Source organism: Gigantopelta aegis, chromosome 8 (genome assembly GCF_016097555.1).
Source record: "Gigantopelta aegis isolate Gae_Host chromosome 8, Gae_host_genome, whole genome shotgun sequence".
Lineage (NCBI taxonomy): Eukaryota > Metazoa > Mollusca > Gastropoda > Neomphalida > Peltospiridae > Gigantopelta > Gigantopelta aegis.
In genome coordinates this window covers 23,904,150-23,922,914 of record NC_054706.1, presented here as the reverse complement: position 1 = coordinate 23,922,914, position 18,765 = coordinate 23,904,150, and the positions used below count along the sequence as shown (strand labels likewise).

General features: G+C 38.9%; 1 protein-coding gene across 1 annotated transcript; it reads right to left on the bottom strand.

The window, feature by feature from the left end:
- Positions 1 to 1,206: 1,206 nt before the first annotated feature.
- On the bottom strand, positions 1,207 to 18,130 carry LOC121380034. The gene is made up of 5 exons (XM_041508759.1): positions 18,080 to 18,130; positions 15,657 to 15,741; positions 4,299 to 4,418; positions 2,819 to 2,947; positions 1,207 to 1,456 (listed from the first exon to the last, which is right to left on the bottom strand). The coding sequence occupies exons 2-5, from the start codon at positions 15,727 to 15,729 to the stop codon at positions 1,317 to 1,319; spliced, it is 462 nt and encodes a 153-aa protein (XP_041364693.1). The 5' UTR covers positions 15,730 to 15,741; positions 18,080 to 18,130; the 3' UTR covers positions 1,207 to 1,316.
- Between the last annotated feature and the right edge of the window lie 635 nt (positions 18,131 to 18,765).

Genomic DNA, 18,765 nt, shown 5'->3' with positions numbered 1-18,765 from the left:
GGCGTCACGTAATATGTAACGCTGCATGTATTCCTTTTAGTGACATCCGCTAGACTGATTTATGCGCTTCACAGTAAACCTAACGGTCACGTCGGGAACCAATCAAATAGTTCGCGATCGTTAGCGAAACGTTTGCTGGCTGAACTCAGGTACGGTACAAAATAAAATGCAGTGAATTTTATAATAATCATACTAAAATTATAAGAATCATTGAACTAGAAAATATTGCTCGCTAAAGCTTGCTCCAACGATTGGTTTTCTTGAGACTTGTGTCAGAAATACCATCTACAAAAAGACTTGTGCCAGAAACTATTAATCTTGACCAAACAATTCAGCTTTGGCTCCTTGACTATACATTGCAGTTTGGGCTACTATAAACCTTAGAACAGTGATACACGCACGTCATGTTAGAAAATTATATTTTAAAGAGACAGTGTCATTAATATGTTACAGTTACACACCCCTTGCCCCACCTCACCCCCGCTTCATGCGGGAGTGTGTTATTTTAATCATTAAAAACATTGTATTTGCCTAAATGACATCCTTGCCAGGGTATCTGATTAAAATTAGCTCTACTGGGTCTACCAGTAGATCTAAAAGCATTGCGTGGACTCCCATGTCCAGGTGACATTTCATCTATAAATAACAATTTAAATATCGACCAATTACACTTCGCCTTTTATAGCGTTATTCGGGAGCATACAAATTCTAAAAATATCGGGCGAGACTATTTATGCAATAGGCGAATTATAAAACAGGGGTAAAAGTGCAGTAATAAACTCTGGATTGTATACTAGTATAAACAGATTTTATGGCTATACCATCACGGGTTTTGGTTGGGTTTGTTTTGTCTTGAAACGAATTTTATATAAAGTTTTATATTGAAATTAGTTTCCGGCATACTTCGTAATTCACCCGAATCATTTCGTATACCCTCGGCATAATCCCGAATGGTTTCAAATTATTTTCAAATCACTGGCATGATTTTGCAAGGAAGGTTTTGATTGGTCGAATGAAAGGTCAACTGGACATGAGCTCCAATGGGCTGCTGTTAGATCCACATGTAATAGTGGAGATAATTTTAATTAGATTGGCCAATTGCATACTTTTAACTGTGTGTAAGGAATCTGCCATTAGATGCAAACATACGGCCTTATCACGTTTAAATACATTGTTTTTATTATAAAAAAAAGTAAATCACCTCTATTGTAGGTTGCTTTGTTTTATGTTTTATTTGAATTTCAGATAGAATCTAATCGTTCAACATGTCGCGTCGTGTCATGACATGTGACCTGTAATTCAGTTCGAATTATTCTTCATGGCATCGAAGAGCATGCTTCGTAACTGATAGTATTGCCTTCTAGCCTGCATGTGCAGCTGTAGGCCGCGTTGCCGATCATACGAGTCACCTTGTCCCCGTCATGGTAGCCACATTTGCCATCCTTATCTTGACATTCTGCAAAGGAAAGGGAAACGAAAGGAAATGTTTTTATTTAACGACGCACTCAACACTTTTTATGTACGGTTATATGGCGTCAGACATATGGTTAAGGACCACACAGATATAGAGAGAGGGATCTTTTATATGCACCATCCAACAGACCATGGCCTTTTATATACCAGTCGTTGTGCACTGGCTGGAACGAGAAATAGCCCAATGGGCCCACCTACGGGGATTGATCCCACACCGACCGCGCATCGAGCGAGCGCTTTACCACCGTCCCCTGCAAAGGAAAGGTTTAACGACACAACATTGATTCATTAATCATCGGCTATTGGAGGTCAAACATTTGGTAATTCTCACATAAAGTCTTAGAGACGAAACCCGCAACATTTTCCATTCCATTCCCCCATCAGACCTTTTTTTCTTCTTTTTTACTGTATTAAATTTTTATAAAATCATATATACATACATAGTGTGCCCCCCCCCCCCCCCCCCCCCCCCCCCCCCCCCCCCCAAGAAAAGAAAGAAAAGGAATATTTCATCTCACCACGTTATTAAACTACGGTTATTTGGTGTCTCTGGCTTATGGTGATTGTGATGCTTTGTCCACAAAAAGAGAGAGCAGGTGCGTACGAGACAGGGAGGCGGGAGGGCAACGGACACACCCACCCCTCCCCCAGTGTTGTAGCAAAATCTTAAATTTGATCAAAAATGATACAGATATTCGGACAAAATGTGCTAATATGAGACCTTTTCACCATGTATTTCCATCATTCTATCCTCAAAGTTCGTGTAAAAATGCGTAGTGATTTGTTTGCAACCCTATATAGCTGTTTGGTAGTAATGCTAATATGAATAAATGTTATTGTGCAGATTCGGGCATTTTCGTTTAATTTGAGTAAAAACCAGCCTGCCCTCTACAAAAATAGCAGCCCATACACCATTGAGAGAGAGGGGGAAACCCGCGGCTAACCCTTGTATATAGAGAAGATGTTTTGATCTACCCGTGTCTTTGTAATATCAAAGGGGCGGGATTTAGCTCAGTCGGTTGAGTGCTCGCCTGAGCTTGCGTCGCAGGATCGAACCACCTCTGTGGATCCATTCAACTGATTGGGTTTTTCTCGTTCCAACCAGTGCACTTCAAATTGTCAAAGGCCGTGATATGTGCTTTCCTGTCTGTGGGAAAATGAATATAAAAGATGTAGCGGGTGTCCTCTGATGACTACGAGTCCAAATTACCAAATGTTTGACATCCAATAGCCGATGATTAATTAATCAATGTGTTCTAGTGGTGTCGTTAAACAAAACCAAAACAACTTGTAATATCACACGTCAAGGCGAATGGTTGTTACTGTTGCGTCCTATGATACATACCATAATTTGAACCTTCAACTGGATGGAAGCCAATACTTCCTGCGGCATTTTGTCCACATTTGCTGACTCGACACATGCTGGTCTTCGTGGTACCAAATGGAACACACGATCCATCGTCAGCCTTGCACTCTAAATAGATAATGGAAATAATCATTGGCAATCGATTAAACTTGCATTCCACACCACCTTCCCCCGCCCCAGCCAAAAAAAATGTATATTTCCTTCATTTGTTAGTGTTGTTTGTTTTGTGTTGTGTTGTTGTTTTGTATTGTTTGGTCGATTTTCTCTTCTCCCTCGTATGACTGCTTAATGCTAGTCTCAGGCTATCAAATGCCAAGTCGACAATCTCTCGACTGTCCTATTGTTGGTCTGAGCGCTCTTACAACTCGATTATGCTAGGCGCAAACTACCAACTGCCACATCAAAGTTGGCCAACTTTCTTCTCTCACGACTTCTACGACTGTCCTGTTGCTAGTCTGAGCTCTCTTACAACTCGACTCTCGTCGCATTATGCTAGATGCAAACTACCAACTGCCACGTCAAAGTTGCCAACTTTCTTCTCTCACGACTTCTACGACTGTCCTGTTGCTAGTCTGAGCTCTCTTACAACTCGACTCTCGTCGCATTATGCTAGGTGCAAACTACCAACTGCCACGTCAAAGTTGGCCAACGTTCTTCTCTCACGACTTCTACGACTGTCCTATTGCTAGTCTGAGCGTTCTTACAGCTCGACTCTGGTCGCATTATTATGTTAGACGCAAACCACCAACTGCCATATCAAAGTTTGCCAACTTTCTTCTCTAACGACTTCTACGACTGTCCTATTGCTAGTCTGAGCGTTCTTACAACTCGACTTTGGTCGCATTATGTTAGGCGCAAACCACCAACTGTCACGTCAAAGTTGGCCAACTTTCTTCTGTCACGACTTCTAATCTGTCCACTTGCTCGATTCTCGTCGTACACAACACCTACGACCGGTTAGTTGTTACTCTGAGCGCACCCGTCGTAAGTTGGCAGTTAGGGAAACTACAACGCAGCCATCGAGTTAACCAACCTCGCCGTGCTAGTTGACAGTCTGACCCTAGCATTAAACAGGTCTGACTGTATCAGTATACTGAAAACACTGCGCATCCTTAAGCCCAAACAAAAATAAATGTCTGGTATCTGGTGCGCGCGTCGAGTTGACCCTTGCGCGTCAAAAGTTAAGGGGGGGGGGGGGGGGGGGTAATTACCCGTGGTATAACATCGATTTTTACCGGGCTTTTCTTGCAATGATGTAAAACCGCATTCTGAGCCAAAATGCCATCGAGCATGAACTAGGACGTGCATTATTTTAGTATCAAATATACTCACCTTTCCTGTGTCATCCATGCTTTAAAAAAAGAAGAAGAAAAAAAGAAGAAAAAAAAGCCGCATCGCCGCATCAATTCTAGAACTTTGGTCTGGCCGTTATTTTTGGCCTAGTATAGATAATACGTACCAATCGTCGAGGGTGCGGTGCTACCAGCATTGCAGGTGTATTTGATGCACGGGCCGCTTAATGCTATGGTAAATACTTGGCCGTCGTCATAATTCTGGCCCTGAAACTCACAGCCTGCAGCTGAAAAACAATTAAAGGTCCAAGATACACTTTGACAACACTGTATCAGCACCACACCTAGTGGGGGGAACGGGCAGTCCCCAATCATCATCACCCCATCATCACCCACCCCAAACACCCCAAAGTATTGTGAAAACTGCGAATGAACAATGATAACAATACTTTATTCATGTAATAACATTGTGACTTTGCTACATGTAAAATAACAATAAATAAATGTGTTGAATTATTACCATGTCATTCAGTAAACGGATACCTCCGCAAATGTTGGATTCATCGTACGTTATCGCCTTGTAATAACTGGTCAACTGTATTGTTGTTGGGTCGTAGGCTCCAATTCAGATCCGAGAAAGCAAAATTCACAAAAGCCAGCATGGCTTATCCCAAGACCGCACTAAATAGTTTTAAGGTCAAACTACACTAAGTGGATTAGTGTTCATGTGAGCATACTAATCAAAATATGCTTTGGGACCACCTGAATTTCGACTTTAAATTCAACATGGCCACTAAAATAAAAACATGGCTTTAACCTATATTGATTTGACTTGTAATTGTCATACATCGTAAACTTAGTGTCTAGTCATAGTTTTGGGGGGTCGAGGAAGTAATTTATGAACATATTAATATTATTAAAAGTAACTATATACTTTAATGTATACAATTTGTTTTCACATGTTGGGTGCTGTCAGTGTTATGAAGTACTAATGCAAAAATGGGCGAACCCCAATTGTCAGCAAATTTTATCAGACGTTTTGTTTAGACAGTTTGGTAATCTGACAGTCGAATGCGTTTAACAAAAATGCTAAACTAGGTATTTCCTTACAGAATGTCGCTCTAGCCATTTTTAAATGTTGGATCAGCTGTGAAAGAATGATGCTTCCTGTGCAATGGATGACATTTCTGAGTTTGCTTCACTTTTTAAGATGTTATTGACTAACAGAGCCTTTTTAACGACTGTAATTACATATCAAATACATTTTTCTGCATAAAATATAAGTGGCTGTATATTAAATGTGTTTGTGATCGTTCTAATATTTGCACTAGGTTAAATGTTATTTTATTTCCCAAAATATTGTTTTTTTCGTACGTACGAAATTATTTGAAGACAAAATCCAGTTTGGGCTTCTTACGAATATTGAGACGACCAGAAACACATTGAATATACAGACACTGATATTTTAAACAAGAAAATATATTTAATATGAAAGTTTAATCGTAGAAATATTTTATTAGTCGGAAAGATCTTACAATGCAGCAAACTCAGGAATCTCAATCGAACAGCATGACAGATGTTATATACAATCACATATATTGCACAAAAGAAAAAGCAAAATCCATAAACAAAATTTCACAGCGTCAACACATTATAATAAGCCATATTATAAAGGTGTCTTTGGCGACATTCCAAATGCTGTTGATAACATTTTAACACCATATGGAAAGGAAATTGCTAAATGTGGATGACAAATACCACGAAGCAGGTACACGTGGCGTATGTGACATATTAGCTCTAGATCTTTATTATTACAAGCACTGCTATAACTGTCTTGTATATTCCTACAATACCGCACACTTTCATACACATAGAGCTATGCTTGATAGGCAAGTGGTAAATAGTTTATTATTACAAGCACTGCTATAACTGTCTTGTATATTCCTACAATACCGCACACTTTCATACACATAGAGCTATGCTTGATAGGCAAGTGGTAAATAGTTTATTATTACAAGCATTGCTATAACTGTCTTGTATATTCCTACAATACCGCACACTTTCATACACACAGAGCTATGCTTGATAGGCAAGTGGTAAATAGTTTATTATTATAAGCACTGCTATAACTGTCTTGTATATTCCTACAATACCGCACAATTTCATACACATAGAGCTATGCTTGATAGGCAAGTGGTAAATAGTTTATTATTACAAGCACTGCTATAACTGTCTTGTATATTCCTACAATACCGCACAATTTCATACACATAGAGCTATGCTTGATAGGCAAGTGGTATATAGTTTATTATTACAAGCACTGCTATAACTGTCTTGTATATTCCTACAATACCGCACACTTTCATACACATAGAGCTATGCTTGATAGGCAAGTGGTAAATAGTTTATTATTACAAGCACTGCTATAACTGTCTTGTATATTCCTACAATACCGCACACTTTCATACACACAGAGCTATGCTTGATAGGCAAGTGGTAAATAGTTTATTATTATAAGCACTGCTATAACTGTCTTGTATATTCCTACAATACCGCACAATTTCATACACATAGAGCTATGCTTGATAGGCAAGTGGTAAATAGTTTATTATTACAAGCACTGCTATAACTGTCTTGTATATTCCTACAATACCGCACAATTTCATACACATAGAGCTATGCTTGATAGGCAAGTGGTATATAGTTTATTATTACAAGCACTGCTATAACTGTCTTGTATATTCCTACAATACCGCACACTTTCATACACATAGAGCTATGCTTGATAGGCAAGTGGTAAATAGTTTATTATTACAAGCACTGCTATAACTGTCTTGTATATTCCTACAATACCGCACAATTTCATACACATAGAGCTATGCTTGATAGGCAAGTGGTAAATAGTTTATTATTACAAGCACTGCTATAACTGTCTTGTATATTCCTACAATACCGCACACTTTTATACACATAGAGCTATGCTTGATAGGCAAGTGGTAAATAGTTTATTATTACAAGCACTGCTATAACTGTCTTGTATATTCCTACAATACCGCACACTTTCATACACATAGAGCTATGCTTGATAGGCAAGTGGTAAATAGTTTATTATTACAAGCACTGCTATAACTGTCTTGTATATTCCTACAATACCGCACAATTTCATACACATAGAGCTATGCTTGATAGGCAAGTGGTAAATAGTTTATTATTACAAGCACTGCTATAACTGTCTTGTATATTCCTACAATACCGCACACTTTCATACACATAGAGCTATGCTTGATAGGCAAGTGGTATATAGTTTATTATTACAAGCACTGCTATAACTGTCTTGTATATTCCTACAATACCGCACACTTTCATACACATAGAGCTATGCTTGATAGGCAAGTGGTAAATAGTTTATTATTACAAGCACTGCTATAACTGTCTTGTATATTCCTACAATACCGCACACTTTCATACACATAGAGCTATGCTTGATAGGCAACTGGTATATAGTTTATTATTACAAGCACTGCTATAACTGTCTTGTATATTCCTACAATACCGCACAATTTCATACACATAGAGCTATGCTTGATAGGCAAGTGGTATATAGTTTATTATTACAAGCACTGCTATAACTGTCTTGTATATTCCTACAATACGGCACACTTTCATACACATAGAGCTATGCTTGATAGGCAAGTGGTAAATAGTTTCATGAAGATGAATGAACGTATTAGGAATCATGAAGGGTGTTTTTTTTTCTGAACAAACACCGCAGAATTAAGTGAAGATGTGGTTTTGATTAATCACCAATTGAATATAAACATACCCACGAGCGTAGGAAGGTGCCAAAAAGTGTGTGTGGGGGTGGGCAAACTTTTATATTTACACACTTTTACACTATTATAGCACATTCCCCCTTTTTCAATATTTGTGTAATAAATAACATAGCAAAATACCTTTAATATATATGCAACAGCTGACATCGCAATACTTTCTAAGTAGTACGTAATGGTTCTACCGTACGTACACACACACACACACACACACATATATATATATATATATATATATATATATATATATATATATATATATATATATATATATATATATATATTCTGACGGTACATGCTCTTAATTTCTTTTCGCCTGTGGCGATATTAATTGTTTTAGAAGGCCGTGTGCAGTTCCAAATGCACTTAGCCCAGATGGGCAACTTGTTACGTGATACCTTTGCGCGACGGTCGTCTAATACACACCCAGACTAGGTGCGGAGCCTAGGTGGCCAGTAGTTACGTAATACCTCCGCAAGTGCGGTTTTTACAACCGTGATTTGGCGACTTGGCGTCATTGAGTCTGGTGATCTAAGAGAAAGATATGCCGTCTTGGTCGCTGTGGAATTCAGATGATACGTGAGGTACCGCCTTGTGCCCCCAGGCGATATTCGCTGTCTCTGAGAGTTTTGAATAAATAGCTAGGGTTTGAGAGATATCGGGAGAAACATTTGGAAGTATCCAGGGGCACGGACGTCGTCCACCTAACGATCTATATTACTTCAGACGGGACTTTGGTAAATATATATTTTCTGCTCTGTGTATAACCTTGATGTGATTGATGTGACTTTAAATATTTTAATACTGTATTATACCAATATTATTTAGACGATGCTGCCGGTCATCTGACGCAGTAATCTGTAGGCTCACCGTTCTGATATTATATAAAAAGCTTAACCAGTCATCCTAGAGGACCTAGGTAAACTGTAGGTTATTGTCTTTATTGTGATAGGTACCAGTATTAATTCTGTATTACAAGGTTATTGAATGAGTAGTTAGGGTTAATTAAAAATTAACCAGTTAGGAATAGTGTTGTAATTCCTTTATTAATTAAGTTCCCCTGGAAGCGTTTCTCCATTATCGCACGTGTGTGTGTTAGCGTTTCTCAATTATCACACGTGTGGGTGTTGTGTCACGGTGAAGTGATTAGCATATTGTGTAAACTAGACACCTAGAGATTAACTAATTAAGTGATCAGTTCTGGGTTGTTATTATTGTTGTTATTAATTAACTACTGCGGCAGTACATTTGTCAGCGTAGGTTAATACAGATTCCAAAGTGTATTGTGTTTTTGTTGTGTTTTCTAATGAACTAAACGTGCTATAATAATATATACTTTATATAAGATCTTATCTCTGATCATACCTAGACGAGCCACAGCGGGTATAACTGCCTGTTACAGAGAGATCTAATAGATATACAGTTAGGAGAGATATTTGGACAATCGTGTTTCATTCAGTTACGGGTATTGTAGAATCCCCGTGACAGGAGTAGAAAATTGGGGCGTTCGTCCCGGATCTGAAACGGGACATGCATATTTAAAAAAGTATTGTTTGTAAATGGGGGCTTTATAAATTATTTTTACAAATAACTAGAAGTAGCAACGTTGTTCACTAGAAAATTAATTAATAATACGTGCGTCATATCTAAACATGGATAAGAATTTGCTGGATAGGCCTACGCTCAGTGTAGTGGAGATTAAGCGAGCACATAAGGCCGAGTTAGTTGAAATCGCGGGTGAGCGAGAAATTGATTTAACATCAGCTAAAACCTTAGGAGATATAAGGACAATTATTATCCAGGAAGTTTTTGGTGATAGTCTGTTATGGAAGACAGTGAGATTGTTCCAGAGATAGAGATAAATGAGTTAAGTGTGGAACAACAATTAGCTTTTGAAAAGCTTGAGTACGAAAGAGAAGAACGTGCATTAGATAGAGAGAGAGATAGAGAAGATAGAGAGAGAGAGATAGAGAGAGAGAGAGAGAGAGAGAGAGAGAGAGAGAGAGAGAGAGAGAGAGAGAGAGAGAAGAGAGAGAGAGAGAGAGAGAGAGAGAGAGAGAGAGAGAGAGAGAGAGAGAGAGAGAGAGAGAGAGAGAAAGAAGAGAGGGAGAGAGAAGTTAGAGATAGAGATAGAGAGGGAGAGAGAAGTTAGAGATAGAGATAGAGAGGAGAGAGAGAGAGAGAGAAAGAGAGAGAGAGAGAGAGAGAGAGAGAGAGAGAGAGAGAGAGAGAGAAGATAGGGATAGAGAATTCCAGTTAGCTAAATTAAAAGTGGAACATGAGTTAAAGTTGAATACTGAAGAAGTTAGACGGGAGGCCGGAAATGGGTTTAACATGTCGGAGGCTTATAGATCAGTGCCTGTATTTGACGAACAGGAGGTAGATATGTTCGTTCAACTTTTTGAACGGGCCGCTAAGCAGCTAAATTGGCCGCAGTCTAAGTGGACATTGTTAGCCGTGTCTAAGTTTAAAGGGAAGTCTAGTGTAGCTTATAATTCAATGAGTGATGAGCGAGCAAGTCAGTACGATCTAGTTAAGGCGGCAGTGTTGAGGGCGTATGACTTACGAACTGAGGATTATCGTTTACGGTATAGCGAGTTGAGAAAAACGCAGGGTCAGTCTTATAGTGAGTTTGTGGCTAAGAAGGCAGGGATGTTTGATAAATGGGTGGTGTCTCATCAGGTAGAGTCATATACCGAGTTACGGGAGTTGTTGATCTTACAGGACATTAAAAATGGATTACCAGTTAGCTTACGTATTCATTTAGAGGATCGTCATGTCAAAAAGATAGAGGAGGCAGGCATAGTGGCAGATGATTACGTGTTAACACACAAAGCTTAGGCAGTACAGGGTAGCTCTTTACAACAGGGTGATAAGAAGAAATTTCAGCCAGGTTTTTCCCGGGAAAGTAACTATCGGGGAGAGTCTTCTAGTTGGTCAGCTAGTCAGGCAAGGAATGTACCTGGTGGGCAAAGTAAGGATAAACCTGCATTATCAGCCAATGCACGAACTTTTCGTCCACATTGCAGTTACTGTAAAAAGGATAACCATCTTGTCGGGGACTGTTTTAAAAGGAAACGTGATAATGCGCAAGTGGTCGGTTTAATGAGGTCAGCTCCGTTAGCGAGAGAGTTAATGGTTAGTCCCATGGCAGAGAAAGTAAACCCGTATGTATCCACTGGTATGGTTTGTGATGTGAAACAAGAATTGAGTCCCAAGGCAATATCAATCTATCGAGACACCGGCTGTAGTCAGTCGCTGATAACGCAAGAGTGTTTAGCTGGTATTGAAAATTCAGATACAGGACGTAGTTTGGCCTTAACCTCAGTTACTGGAGAAAAAATGGTTGTCCGGTTACATAAGGTTTTCTTGTGTTCGAAGTTTGTGACGGGACCAGTCATTATGGGTGTTGTAAAGGACTTGCCTGTTGAAAACATAGGAGTTTTGTTGGGAAATGATTTGACTAGTCAGTGTTGTCAGCCGAAATGTGACCAATTGTTAATTAAAGACAGCACTTTACCAATAGAAGAGAGTGAGGTTGATGAGATTAGATATCCTGCGTGTGTAATGACTAAGGCTATGGCCAGTAGGTTAGCACGAGACCCAGAGGATATTTGTGATTTGTCTGATACGTGTGTGAGCCATGAAATTGGAGTGGATGAGGTTATCAGTAAATTGGTAGATACGTCAACTGAGGAATTAAATGTGGTGGAACCTGTTGATATCCCGCAGAGGGGAATTGAACCAGTTGTGTTTGATAGAGAGGATTTACCTTGTAATAGACAAGAGTTAGTTCTAGAGCAGGGGGCTGATCCAAATTTGTTGGCAGCTCGCACTACCTTGTTAACTGTGGACGAGGGAGTATTAATGAATAAGAGAGTTAGAGAAAGAAAGGATAGGAAGCAACTGAGCCATGCTCAGAGCAAAATAAAATCAGTGTTTGACAGGAAGACTAGGAGTCGGGAATTTAAACCAGGGGATAAGGTGCTGCTGTACCTTCCCATTAAACGGGGTTCATTACAGAACCGGTATTTCGGGCCCTATGTTGTGCACAAATGGGTTAATGAGACAGGGTATGTGATAAACACTCCTGATAGGGTTAGGAAAAGTAGGTATTGTCACATCAATTTGCTAAAAGGTTATTTTGACAGACTGCCGATAGTTCTAGTGCTACCCGTCCAAATTGAGAGTCACTCAATTTCATGTGATAACGTCAAGACTGCAGAGAGAAAATTAACCAACAGCCAGATTCTAGCAGACTTGAGCCCCCAGCGAGAAAAGTTGACTACGCTGATACAAGACAATGTTTCCATTTGTCAGGACCTTCCAACGGTTACTAATACCTTAAGCCAGGATGTGCGCCTGGAACCCAACGCTACACCGATTCGACAGCATGCCTATCGGAAAAACCTGGAAAACGTGCGACACTGAAAAAGAAAGAAACGAAGTTCGAGTGGTCAGGTGAATGCCAGAAGTCATTAAACCGTCTCAAGCAGATGCGCTACTCGTCTCCCGTGATGGCAGCACCAGACTACCGAATGCCGTTCAAGCTAGCTGTGGATGCCAGTGACGTGGGAGCTGGAGCTGTGCTGTTCCAGGAAGACGAAAATGGACTGGACCATCCTGTAAGTTTCTTCTCCAAAAAGTTTGACAAACACCAGGTGAACTATTCCACTATAGAGAAGGAAGCTCTGAAGCATTTTCAGATCTACGTGAAATCGGCAGTGCATCAAGTGGTGGTCTTTACTGATCATAATCCGCTTACCTTCATTCACAGAATGAAAGCCACCAACCAGAGAGTTTTGAGATGGAGTCTTCTTCTGCAGGAATACCCAATTACCATTGAACATATCAAGGGCACATCCAATATAATCGCTGATGCCCTGTCCCGAAGTTGAACGTTATCATAATGTGTTGACATTCTTGAATTCTGTTTTGTTTTTATATATTTTATTTGTATACCAGGGACTCAGAGACTCAGTGTGATTACTGGTAGTCACCTTATTATTACATGTGTTATAAATGCCCGTATGCGTCGGTTAACGCACCTTTTTGTTTTAATGTAGTATATTTCCCTATTCCTAGAGTAGGCTGTGTGACGGTACATGCTCTTAATTTCTTTTCGCCTGTGGCGATATTAATTGTTTTAGAAGGCCGTGTGCAGTTCCAAATGCACTTAGCCCAGATGGGCAACTTGTGACGTGATACCTTTGCGCGACGGTCGTCTAATACACACCCAGACTAGGTGCGGAGCCTAGGTGGCCAGTAGTTACGTAATACCTCCGCAAGTGCGGTTTTTACAACCGTGATTTGGCGACTTGGCGTCATTGAGTCTGGTGTTCTAAGAGAAAAATATGCCGTCTTGGTCGCTGTGGAATTCAGATGATACGTGAGGTACCGCCTTGTGCCCCCAGGCGATATTCGCTGTCTCTGAGAGTTTTGAATAAATAGCTAGGGTTTGAGAGATATCGGGAGAAACATTTGGAAGTATCCAGGGGCACGGACGTCGTCCACCTAACGATTTATATTAGTTCAGACGGGACTTAGGTAAATATATATTTTCTGCTCTGTGTATAACCTTGATGTGATTGATATGACTTTAAATATTTTAATACTGTATTATACCAATATTATTTAGACGGTGCTGCCGGTCATCTGACGCAGCAATCTGTAGGCTCACCGTTCTGATATTATATAAAAAGCTTAACCAGTCATCCTAGAGGACCTAGGTAAACTATAGGTTATTGTCTTTATTGTGATAGGTACCAGTATTAATTCTGTATTACAAGGTTATTGAATGAGTAGTTAGGGTTAATTAAAAATTAACCAGTTAGGAATAGTGTTGTAATTCCTTTATTAATTAAGTTCCCCTGGAAGCGTTTCTTCATTATCGCACGTGTGTGTGTGTTATCGTTTCTCAATTATCACACGTGTGGGTGTTGTGTCACGGTGAAGTGATTAGCATATTGTGTAAACTAGACACCTAGAGATTAACTAATTAAGTGATCAGTTCTGGGTTGTTATTATTGTTGTTATTAATTAACTACTGCGGCAGTACATTTGTCAGCGTAGGTTAATACAGATTCCAAAGTGTATTGTGTTTTTGTTGTGTTTTCTAGTGAACTAAACGTGCTATAATAATATATACTTTATATAAGATCTTATCTCTGATCATACCTAGACGAGCCACAGCGGGTATAACTGCCTCTTACAGAGAGATCTAATAGATATACAGTTAGGAGAGATATTTGGACAATCGTGTTTCATTCAGTTACGGGTATTGTAGAATCCCCCTGAAATATATATATATATCCATGTCTGTCTGTCTGTATGTCTGTCTCTCTCTGTATGTAATAGTATGTATGTATATGTATATGTATATGGATATGTATATGGATATATGGATATGTATATGTGTATGTATATATACATCCTATTATATACAGAGAGAGAGACAGACAGACAGACAGACAGACACAAATACGCATACATACGCATACATATATACACAGGTTCGGGTCTCGGTAACGGCATGAGGAAATTTGTGAAGGCAATAAAAGATTTTAATATCCCCTGTGCCAGCGCGTCATTGAATATCTGTATGTTTAAATCAAAACCCGACATACATACAATAGAGATATTCAAAATACAAAAATATATACATACATGTATACGAAAACTTTACCGTATTCATTTTGAATGTGTTGGTGCGTTGTTCTTTTTGTTTGTTTGTTTCCTTTGGGGTTTTGTTGTTGTTGTTGTTGTTTTAGTTTGTTTGTAGTGATGATGTGTTTTTTCTGGATTGTTTGGGTGTTTTTGTTGTTCTTGTTGTTTGTTTTGTTGGGGGGTTTTGGGGGGTTGTGGGGGTTTGGGGGATTTCGCTGTTGTGTGTTTTAAAGTCTGTCTAGGTACGGCCCTCGTTCAGTAATAAATATTAATATTGGAGGAAACATCGTGTCCGGGTGTGGATCTTGGATATCAGAACAGAACAGAACAAAACAGGACAGATCTTTATTACGACAAAATTAACATTGACATTCTCCTCTTCCATATTCAGTACGTAACAGGATTTCCAGTATATACGTCGCACTCACTCCGAACGTGAGTTCGTCTTTCCATTGGTCCACCCTGTCCCAGTGGAGGTTATACCCTGCCCAAGCACACCTCTTTTCTTCAACCATCTTTTATATTTTCTTGTCGCCCTATAACATAATAGACTAATAGACAGTATACCACCACCCCACAATGTAAAACACTGGATACGCCAATTGCCCGTCCATCCTTAAAGGAACAGTCCTGAGTTTTTAGCCCTTTTTAAAGGTGTTCGGCAAATAAAATATTTTTACATTATTAAAATTGCAATTTACTTACATTTCCTTTCTTAGAATATGAATATCTCTATAATTAATGCATTTCTGTGCATCGTAATGTTTTGCAGTATCTCACCAATATCGATGTTTGTCTAAAATCATTTCATACGTACGATTTTATTTGTTTTTCCAACGGTCAAAGGGAATTTGAAATAATTCGGCCAAAGATCATTCCAAATGCATTTATACGTATACTGCATTGTATTTACTTTGTGTGTTTACGTTATTGTGAGAACAAACGGAAGACTTGATCGGGCTGAAAACTCGGGACAGTCCCTTTAATTCGGTGGTTTTATATAAAACAGTAAAGAACTCGTTCACTAACCTCGCTTTTCTCTCTCACATGGGTGAGCAAGCAGCACTGTCGACAGACACAAAACGCCAACCAGGGACAACATCTTCAGGGATATCTGGGTAAAATGTACAATAAAATAGTTCAACCTGCATCCTGGGCAGTCGGCACTGACAGCCGAGATGTCTACCCAGGACAGCGTGCTCGAACCTGCATTAAAGTGACAGACCCTAGTTTTTAAACACTACGGCGTGTTTTTCACTATTAAAGCCGCTTTTGATAATTGAAATCAGATATTACTTATATCGTATTGCTTAGAATATCCATGTCAAGTGTTTATAGTAATCCTAGAATTTGTAATGCCATAAAAAAAAAAGCATTTTTCTTCATTCTAAAAACGTGCGTACCTCTAAAAAGTAATGGTTATAGAGACAAGCTCTAGTCTAGTTTTACGGGGTATTCTCCCGTTTCAACGTCGACCACAGACTCTTATTTCACTGTATTTTAACTTTATCCTGGTGTCTTACAGGATTGTAGATTAACCAACGTAGTGTCTATTTTCACGCGTTCGGACTTGGGTCTGCGACTTTAACCAAACGTAGTATTTAATTTCGCTCGCTCAAACTGGGGTCTGCGACTTTAACGAAACGCAGTGTCTATTTTCAGTGGTTCAAACTGGGGTCTGCGACTTGAACAAAACGCAGTGTCTATTTTCAGTGGTTCAAACTGGGGTCTGCGACTTTAACGAAACGCAGTGTCTATTATCACTCGTTCAAACTGGGGTCTGCGACTTTAACGTAACGTAGTGTCTATTTTCAGTGGTTCAAACTGGGGTCTGCAGTGTCTATTATCACTCGTTCAAACTGGGGTCTGCGACTTTAACGAAACGTAACGTAGTGTCTATTTTCACTCGTTCAAACTGGGGTCTGCTACTTTAACGAAACGCAGTGTCTATAATCACTCGTTCAAACTGGGGTCTGCGACTTTAACGAAACGCAGTGTCAATTTTCACTCGTTCATACTGCGGTCTGCGACTTTGACGAAACGCAGTGTCTATTTTCACTAGTTCAAACTGGGGTCTGCGACTTTAACGAAAAGCAGTGTCTATTTTCACTCGTTCAAACTGGGGTCTGCGACTTTAACGAAACGTAACGTAGTGTCTATTTTCACGCGTTCAAACTGGGGTCTGCGACTTTAACGAAACGTAGTGTCTATTTTCAGTGGTTCAAACTGGGGTCTGCGACATTAACGAAGCGCAGTGTCTATTATCACTCGTTTAAAATGGGGTCTGCGACTTTAATGAAACGTAACGTAGTGTCTATTTTTACTAGTTCAAACTGGGGTCTGCGACTTTAACGAAACGTAGTGTCTATTTTCAGTGGTTCAAACTGGGGTCTGCGACTTTAACGAAACGTAGTGTCTATTATCACTCGTTCAAACTGGGATCTGCGACTTTAACGAAACGCAGTGTCTATTATCACTCGTTCAAACTGGGGTCTGCGACTTTAACCAAACGTAACGTAGTGTCTATTTTCACTCGTTCAAGCTGGGATATGCGACTTTAACGAAACGCAGTGTCTATTTTTACTCGTTCAAACTGGGGTCTGCGACTTTAACCAAACGCAGTGTCTATTTTCACTGGTTCAAACTGGGATCTGCGACTTTAACGAAACGTAACGTAGTGTCTATTTTCACTCGTTCAAACTGGGGTCTGCGACTTTAACGAAACGTAACGTAGTGTCTATTTTCACTCGTTCAAACTGGGATCTGCGACTTTAACCAAACGCAGTGTCTATTTTCACTCGTTCAAACCAGTGTCTGCGACTTTAACGAAACGTAGTATTTATTTCTCTCTAAGACTTGTGTCAAAAATTACTAAATGTTTGACATCCAATAGCCGATGTTTGACATCCAATAGCCGATGATTAATAAATCAGTGTGCTCTAGTGGTCGTTAAACAAAACAAACTTTCATAAAATATAATTTTTACTGTAATCCGGGGGCGTCGTCTATTTGAATGATTTATTTGTCACAAATCTTTCTCATTTTGTTTTCTTTTTCTTTCTGACTTTTTTTTTTTTTTTTAATACGCTTTTTTTTTGTTTCAGTGTTTTACGTGCAATAGCCGATAATTATTTTCTCTAGTGATGTCGTTAACAAAACAGACAAAGATAACGAAGCATTTAAAAATTATATGAACGTAGATTGGTTCCATATTCTACACAAAAAACAAAACAAACAAACAAACAAAAAACACATTTTCTGTAAGTAAAATAATTATAAATAAAACATTTAAAATCGACGAACTCTTGTTTGATTTTATTTTTCACGATATATAATTTGAAACAGTAACTTTAAAGATGTAATTAAACAAAATTAACGTTGTATAAAAAATACTGTTGTTTAATTACTAAACAAAACAAAGCAAAATTTACTTATGAAAATATACTATTTACCTTACGACTGTTGAACACTACGTACTGCAACGTCGGTTGATTCCAAGCGAGTGAAATGATGTTCAAACACCACGCTTTTTAAGAGGACGTTACAATTACTAACAAGTCGATATTATAATCATAATAGTTCGAAAGATTAATACACTACTGTTTCTCTTTCATATTCATGTATTTACTAGTAATAAACATGCAGTCTAAAGATAGCAGATGGCTATATTACTTCAACGAGACATTGAAAATTGATCCATCTTTTATTTAACTGAGAAAGACTTGACGTCTAAATATTTTATGTAGCATACGTAATAACAGGTGTTATTGATTCTAATAATTTTAATTATGTGATGTATACGCAACTGTACTCATGTCACGTTTACAAACTTTCATCAGAATAGAGTTATAAATTGGTTATGATGTATATCGACTCTAACGAACCTAGTGGCTTAGGTTGGCAGGTGTCGGCAGGTGGTTATAATATGATTACCCGTAATATCCAATTATTGAATTAATTGTGTTATATCAGGACGTTCATGTCAGCTCGAAGGCGGTTTTAAACTTTAGTAATTATGTATAAACAAGTGATAAACAATGTATAAACAATCAAATTTATAGAACAGGGCCCGTGCTTATAAAACTTAAAGTCTGGACTTTAATAAAGTCCAGACTTTAATGTAATGCTATTTGAATGG